This window comes from Olea europaea, chromosome 1, assembly GCF_002742605.1.
Source record: "Olea europaea var. sylvestris chromosome 1, O_europaea_v1, whole genome shotgun sequence".
Lineage (NCBI taxonomy): Eukaryota > Viridiplantae > Streptophyta > Magnoliopsida > Lamiales > Oleaceae > Olea > Olea europaea.
Window position 1 is genome coordinate 28,817,176 of NC_036237.1, and position 8,109 is coordinate 28,825,284.

Consider the following 8,109-nt stretch of genomic DNA (forward strand, 5'->3'; position numbering starts at 1 on the left):
ATGACTTACCCACCTTACAAATGCATTTCACCACCCAAACCCTCTCGATCACTGGAAATCCTGCCGCCGACGGGAGTCCATTCTCCACCAAAAACAAACTAGTAACTCTGGCAACTCAATATAAAAGCGAAAGATACGTTAAAAATGATACAAATGAGAGACACTGCGCCTGCGGCCCATGCAATGCCCGGAGTCCGGATGCCAATAGTGAAGTGCTCAGCTCATCAAAATCAATGAGAAGTGCCGGTGGTTATCTTTGGTAGAAGTGAAGATTAGCTTGCTAGACTTTCCGCTGGAAAAATAGGTGGTGCTGGGTGGATTGGTATCAAAGAGGTAAAATAAGAATGTTAGTGTTGCAAATAGGAGATAATTCTTTGGATCATAATTATATGAATAATGATATCTATCACTAGTCTAGATGACGCTAAATGATTCATTTAATTATACATTTCATTTAACGTCACATTAATGACATTTAGATTGGTATTTTAATATGAGTGGTACTAAATAACATCTAAAATAATGCTACTTGTACATAATAGAGTTACATAATAATTTACATACAGACGAGACGTCAAAAAAAAGAAAATAAATATTTTTTTTATTTGGTTGAAGAAGTGCTAACCCAATCATATCGCACTACATCATGTGTGCAAATCATTATGTAAACTATTATGTACATGTAACATAACTGTAACATCTAATTATATATACTTTGGCTCGTGACATGTTCCAAATTCTATTTGAGTTGGAGTTATTATTTAGTTCGGGAAGGAATTAATTGGCAGAAATGCTATTTTTTTTTTTTAAATGTTATCAGAGTTTTCGTAAGGAAAAATTATCAACCTAACAACCAGATTTTTCTCGCTCTATTTGTGAATTGTTCAGAGAGTAAAAATTAACGCTTTTGGTAAAGTTTAGGATATTTTTCTTGCAATTTGGGTGATTAAAATTCTATTTACTTGTACAAATTTTTCATACAATGAGCTCGCCTTCATTCGACAAATAAAAAGTGGTTGCTTTATTAATTAAATTATTTTTCATACAATGAGTTCAGTCATATCCTCTCAAGGCCAGTGAAGTGAGTACCTAACTGTAAATCTCAAGATCCCGTGAAATGAAATTAGTCGAGGTACACATAAGCTGGTCCGAACACTTACGATCATTCAAAAAAAAAAAAATAATATATATATATATATATTCACGTCCTCTCAAGGTTAGTGAAGTGAGTACCAAACTGTAAACCTCAAAACCCCGTGAAAGTCGATGTACGCTTAAACTGGTCCGAACACTCACGATCATTCAAAATATATATATATATAACTTTGGAGAATTTCTAGTTTTTTATTCAATTTAAATAGTCGAGTTTAAATTGAAAGCATGACCGTTAGCTAAATATAGTCCCCGTTTAAGTTGAATATTTCCTAATCTTGCGCCTGTCCATGGCTTGACTAAACTGTATTTAGACCTATTCCATCTAAAGACAGATTATCACAATCCTCTACCACCTCCTCTTCCACCACCACCAGATCCTCCTCCTCCTCCACCCACCGCGACCAAAAGAATAGAAATATTTTATTCACACCGTTGTCTACCATCTCCTCCACCATCCAACCCTACCAAAAATAAATCCCAAAGAAATGGTTGATGCAGCTCATAATCCGCATGCAATCTTAGTAACCTACCCACTACAAGGCCATGTAATCCCTTCCGTTCATCTAGCCATCAAGCTTGCATCAAGAGGCTTCACCATTACATTCATCAACACTAAATCAATACACCACCAGATCACGAGCACCGCCAAAGATTCTGGTGAAGACATCTTTGCTGCAGCCCGGAAAATGGGCCTCGATATTCGTTACACTACCATCTCCGATGGCCTTCCATTAAAATTTAACAGGTCGCTCAATCGTGACAAGTTCAACGCTTCATTATTGCATGTTTTCTCCGCACATGTTGAAGAGGCTGTTGAAGAGATTGTGAAAGGTGCAGAACCTGCAGTGAGTTGCTTGATTGCTGATACATTCTTTGTGTGGCCGGGGAAAATGGCAAAGAAATATGGGCTTCTCTACATTTCATTCTGGGCAGAACCTGCTTTGATTTTTACATTATATTATCATCTCCATCTTCTAAGGTTAAATGGACATTTTGGTTGCATTGGTTAGTCTCTCTCTCTCTGGTGCACACAAATATTGAACAAATTTTTCTTCTTGGAGCATGGTTCCATGATAAAATTGGAAACTCCTGCTTTTGCTTGTCAGAGGCTGTCATTTACATGGCTTTCTAGAATTTGCATACCAAGTTAGGATTCGTCGTCAAAGAAGTGATGCCCTGAAGGGACACATTTATTTTTCTTAAAGTTAAGCTTCAACAGTTTTATCACTTTGCAAAGTACTAAATAATAGCGATAATTATACATCTTCAATCAACTGATATGGAAAACTTTGATCTGATACGTTATTTCTATTCTGTATTCTATGAAGATTTGCGTGAGGATCCAATCAATTACATCCCAGGCGTCGACTCACTAGAACCGAAAGATTTGGCCTCGTATCTTCAAGAGACGAACACAACAACAGCTTGTCGTCGAATTCTCTTTGGTGCATTCGATGATGTAAGAGAAGCAAATTATGTGCTCTGCAACACAGTGCAAGAACTTGAACCTAAGACCATATCAGCCCTACGAGAAAGACTAAAGTTCTTCGCAGTGGGGCCCATCTTTCCACCCAGGTTCACAAAGAGTATTGTCCCCACCAGTCTCTGGGCTGAGTCAGACTGCACCAGCTGGCTAGACTCCAAGCCACATGGCTCAGTTTTATTTGTGTCATTTGGTGGCCATGCAGATATTTCAAATAATGAACTCAAAGAAATAGCCCATGGTCTTCTACAAAGCAATGTGAATTTCATTTGGGTTCTAAGGCCTGATTCAGTAACTTCTAATGACGAAAAAAATCCATTGCCAGATGGGTTCCAGCAGGAGGAAACCAGTGATCGAGCAATGATCGTGCCTTGGTGCTGTCAAATACAAGTGTTGGCCCATCCGGCCATCCAGGGTTTCTTGACACATTGTGGTTGGAACTCAATATTGGAGAGCATTTGGTGTCAAGTGCCATTGCTATGTTTTCCTCTGAATACTGATCAGTTTACTAATCGAAAATTAGTGGTTAATGACTGGAAAATTGGGATTAATCTATGCGAAAGAAAGCCGGTAACAAGGGTTGAAGTTTCCAAGAAAATTAAGCATCTAATGACTGGAAAATCAGCTGATGAGTTAAGCCATGCCATCAAGGAAGTAAAGAAGACACTAGAACAAGCAGTAGCAGCTGATGGATCATCAGAAAAGAATATGGATCAGTTCATTCAAGAATTGAAAGTTCAAATTCAAAACAAGGGTAGGCCCATTGTTGCAAAACACTAAAGAAGAGATTTCTTAAAAATCACATTTTCCCAAAATCATTTTCAACCACTCATATTATGGGACCCATATATTTTTCCTCCTTTTAACCACACGTTTTCCAAAAAAATTTATTTTCCAGGAAAAATAATCCCTCCCAAACAAATGGTTAAAATGACCGTCCAACGTGTCACTTATATTTTGTACTTTAGAATACTGTTACGTACTTTGTTCCCAGTCCTACTAGAAATTGGTTATTTTTGTTTTTCTTTTCCTTTCATGAGATGGTAGATAAAAATCTTTTAAATTAGAAGATTACCTCCATTCTTTAAGAAGATTAGAAATATTCTGTTATCATTCAATTTTATTATTCAATTAACTATAGCAAATTGAGTATTCCAATAATCAGCAATTAGAGTAGTAATTCCTTTTTTCATTTCTTTTTCCTTCTCCATTTTGTGTCTTAGATGTAGTTTTATCAGCTAGTCGATCTTGTATCTATCCTTTTTAAGATTATTTGATGTGTTTCTGCATAAAAAGAAATTACATATGATGGAAGTTTTTATTTTATTTTCACAAGTTTTCAACAATTAGTATCGTTGTAACATCAATAGGGCCTTCTCGAGAAGTGTTTAATATCTCATGAATAAAATCTTCAAGGTGTTCAAAGAGTTAAAGAAGGTCAATAACGAAAACTATAACACGAGGACAACATGTACATAGAGGTAAATAATCACTCGTAGATTAAAAACCTAAGGGCACCTTTTATTTTATTTTCACAAGTTTTCAACAATTAGTATCGTTGTAACATCAATAGGGCCTTCTCGAGAAGTGTTTAATATCTCATGAATAAAATCTTCAAGGTGTTCAAAGAGTTAAAGGTCAATAACGAAAACTATAACACGAGGACAACATGTACATAGAGGTAAATAATCACTCGTAGATTAAAAACCTAAGGGCACAGTATTTGCTGCTTCAGTACCCAACTCAACCATCTCCTGTAGAATTTTAAAACAATAACCAGGCACCAACTGGGTAAATTTGTTTTAATCTTAGACAAAATTGCTGAGAAGAATGACAAATATGGACCACAAAAGCTCAAATTTTTTTGTTAATCATAGCAAAAAGCAGCAGAAACTACAGTTCAAAAGTTTCTGAGCGTATATCATTTATCTTGGATTCTTAGTTTTTTTACTACACTGCAAAAATCCACGCACAGATATGGTATTTCTGACACGAAATTTTAGCAGAACAAAAACAAGAATGCGGTATCCAACAGCCATCAGAAACAACACTAGTAAATTTTCCCACCTGGCGTTACTGTCCTGGGATATGTCGTACACATTTCGAAGAGCCTGATAACCGGATATGGTCCTTACCTGGCCAACTGCAAAGGAAGTTCCAATGTACTCATTCTCCAAGAGTCCCTGAAGCAAAAGAAACTTCTTCATTCAGATGATAATCAGTATTAACATCCTTGATAACAGATACTGGTATTTGCAAACAGAACTAACAAGGAGGAAATGATATGCACCATCACTTGAATGCATAGCCATTATAAACCAAACAGCGAATGACCATATATAGGCAATTGGAAAGAACAAAAAAAGGTAAAAACTATTCCCTTTTCTTATTCTTCTATTTTGATGCAGAACAGCCAAAAGAAAAATAAAAAAGGAAAGAGGAGATAAACACTCTCAAGGTGGGGGTCAAGGAGGAGATGCAGGTTTGCCTTTTTTTCTTTATCTTTCTCTTTCTTTGTTCTTGCTATTTACGTCTTTAATTTATTTTCAGTAAAATTATTCGTGTTTAACCATTTTATCTCTCAAAGCAATAAAATCAATATACATGTGTTTCACGTGACACTTTAACGGACAGTTTCCGTCCAAAAGCTGAAAGGTTGAGAACCCAGCTGCAAAAATATAGGTACTCGTTTGCAAAATTTAATCCTGGAGGATCTCCAATTATTATTTTAAGTATTACAGGTAATGAAAAATTGGTGAGGTTTATAATATAATAAATGTAGAAGCAAACTTGCCTGGACAGCATAAGTGTGGAAAGCAATATAAGATACAGGGTACATCCATACTGGTTTGGGCAAAGCACTTCGTATTCTAAAATACCCAGCCGAAAGCATCATTATCACCTGAGAGGGAAACCAATATTAACTCCATTGAAATAACTATATACAATTACATTAATGGAAAATCAAGACAAGCTACCAGTCGAAAGACATGGATACAGTTTAATAAATAGTAAGATAATAATACTCACGAAAATTTTGAGACATTTTTATATATTAAGATAATTTTTTTATTTTTTATTTTTTTTCCCTCATATAACAATCAAGTGGGATGAAACTTTACATGTACGTTCAACAATATTAAGATGCTCCAGAAGATGTCTTGACAAATGGAAGCAATGACCAGGACCAGTCCCTCGTTTACTAGAAGACACGCAAAGAAATTGAGCACAAAGTACATCAACAAGCTGAAGTGATCTCTCAGCCCAACCAGGAAATAAAAGACGAGACTTGATGAGATGGAAATGAGAAACACAAATGGGATACTGGAGAGAAGTTGCCCAAGTAAAAAGACTAATGTCCCAGAATGCCAGTTTGATTGCTCACATGCATAAATCTGCAAAACAAAAAGCCACTCAAAATGAATTAATATAACAAAAGGATCATGCAAGTGCAATGCTCTGACTGCTTAGAAGTAAGATGCTCAATGCCATGCTTGTAACAATATTAAGGAAGAAAAACTAATAAATATTGCCTAGCCCCTGTTTGGTGTAGATTAAAATTAGATTTTTAGTAAATTTTGATAAAAGTTGATGAAATGCGTGGCCAAAAGATTGTGGGTCCCATGAAATGTGTGTTTAAATAATTGTTGACTTTGACTTGGGATTAAAATCCAATTTTAATCTATACCAAACAGAGGCCTAATATACTAGCACTTTTAATCTAGCCAATTACTGCGATACGTCTCCTCCTCCTCCATATAAATGATGTCATATGCTTCCAATCTTAAGTAAACAAGAACTATGCCTATTTATGTTTTGCATCAACAGAAGGTAAATCAGAGACATCATTTTCTGGATGCAATTTTGAATCTTTTAACGTGTAAAATAACTCAAAATGTGACCCATGTAAAAGCCTCACATCTAGCTGTGAAAGCTTGATGCTCTCACAACTTTAGAGGTTAAAAGTAAATTCCTTGAAACATCGCTCTGCCAGAAATTGTACTAGGCTTCAAGATCATCCATTAGGTTACAGTATACATTGCAACTATAAAAAAATGTTACAGCAAGGAAAATTATTTCAGCATCTATATTCTTCAATTCACATGCGTCCAACAATCATTTATGCAATTAAAACTCAATCTAGGTACAACAGATAATCATGAACTATGCCTTACATTTGAGGTCTCAATAACTTCGGTGTTTGAAAAAAGTTCACATATCATGTGGTGTATGAATATCAAAGATGTTATGAAGTATTTCAGAAATGAAATTCAAGTACCACAAGTTATGCTTTAGTATATCAACAGAAGACAGAACTACTTTTCACCAATAATTAACAGTTAAAAGGAATATAATTTTTCTAGGGTATAATGAAATACTCAAAAAGCCTCTTCAAAGATTCGTGCACACCGCTGCTATTACGAAGAAGCATGCTAGCAGCAAATAAAAGTTTTAACAAAGAAAAAAATTATGAATTCCCATACCTTGATCTCTTTCAGCTGTGCGGGCACACCAGCGATACTCAGAATAGAAGAAAACGATATGAATACAAAAATTGCTGCAACTCTAGTCTGCAGTTTGTCAAGTACGTAATATGTTAATCAGAACGAAAATATAATACTAGACAGAAGCAGGAACAAATTATTATGGGCCAGAAGACAAGAAAATAACGTGAAAGACAAAGAGGTCCTCATAGGATAGTACAAGTCTCATATCTAGTTGCTAGGTCTTTTGTTTTGTCATTTACATACTTTTGTTGCCTGAAAGTCAGTCAGGTGCCTGTGTTGTGATCTGCTCCCTCTTTTTTCCAAATTCAAGGCCTCCATTTGGATCAATGTCACCCACAAGAAGTAGGTAGAACAGATCATAAGTAGAGGCCATGTATTTGAATTTTAAAATGATAATTTTATTTTATTGAATGCAGTTTTAACACTCTAAGGATGAGTTCGTGTAAATTCTGGACAATTTTTGACGCATCTAGAGAGGAAAGGCCAATGATTGTGTTGGATTTTATGTGCAATAATAAAGAGATGAAAAAGAAAAATCTACATAAGAATTTACGTGGTTCGACGGTGTACCTACGTCCAAAAGAACGTAGCGAAGAAAGTTTTATTCAGTATAAAAATAGGGTAACAACATTATTATTTATATTAATCCTAGCCCAAGCCCATACAAAACTTTAAGGGCCGTATAAGAAAATACCCCTATACTGTACCAAAGGGGCGTTGCCTTTGTACCCCCAACCTATTCAGCGTCCCTGGTAACCAGATAGTAAATTAAACCCATGCAAGGCAGGTGCGCTACGCACCCTTCTCTCCAACCTATATTACACTCTATATGAGTCACATACACAACACATTGTGAAGTACAAGTGGTACGTGTTGCACAAATACCTCAACTAGCGTAGCGTATCCATGTTCGACACGGGTTGGATACCGACACTTTACCATGGTCATTTATATTTCTTTATA

The 8,109-nt window shown here is 35.8% G+C and overlaps 2 protein-coding genes across 2 annotated transcripts in view; one reads left to right on the forward strand and one right to left on the reverse strand.

The window, feature by feature from the left end:
• Nucleotides 1-1,523: 1,523 nt before the first annotated feature.
• LOC111400019 (UDP-glycosyltransferase 86A1-like) lies at nt 1,524-4,150 on the forward strand. The gene is made up of 2 exons (XM_023027497.1): nt 1,524-2,160; nt 2,484-4,150. The coding sequence occupies exons 1-2, from the start codon at nt 1,641-1,643 to the stop codon at nt 3,416-3,418; spliced, it is 1,455 nt and encodes a 484-aa protein (XP_022883265.1). The 5' UTR covers nt 1,524-1,640; the 3' UTR covers nt 3,419-4,150.
• Nucleotides 4,151-4,460: 310 nt separating this feature from the next.
• LOC111406904 (ABC transporter G family member 3) overlaps nt 4,461-8,109 on the reverse strand; it is an 8,839-nt gene continuing 5,190 nt past the window's right edge. Inside the window, exons 3-6 of the mRNA XM_023036266.1 lie at nt 7,123-7,233; nt 5,761-6,033; nt 5,433-5,540; nt 4,461-4,821 (exon numbers count right to left, since the gene is read on the reverse strand). Coding sequence (XP_022892034.1) covers nt 4,564-4,821; nt 5,433-5,540; nt 5,761-6,033; nt 7,123-7,233 — 750 coding nt within the window. The 3' untranslated portion in view covers nt 4,461-4,563. The remainder of the gene's footprint in view (nt 4,822-5,432; nt 5,541-5,760; nt 6,034-7,122; nt 7,234-8,109) is intronic.

Bases quoted from the DNA above. Each gene is read 5' to 3' on its own strand.
- LOC111400019 (XM_023027497.1), top strand. From the start codon at position 1,641: ATGGTTGATGCAGCTCATAATCCGCATGCAATCTTAGTAACCTACCCA. The intron at 2,161-2,483 runs GTTAGTCTCTCT...TATTCTATGAAG, and splicing joins TGGACATTTTGGTTGCATTG to ATTTGCGTGAGGATCCAATC.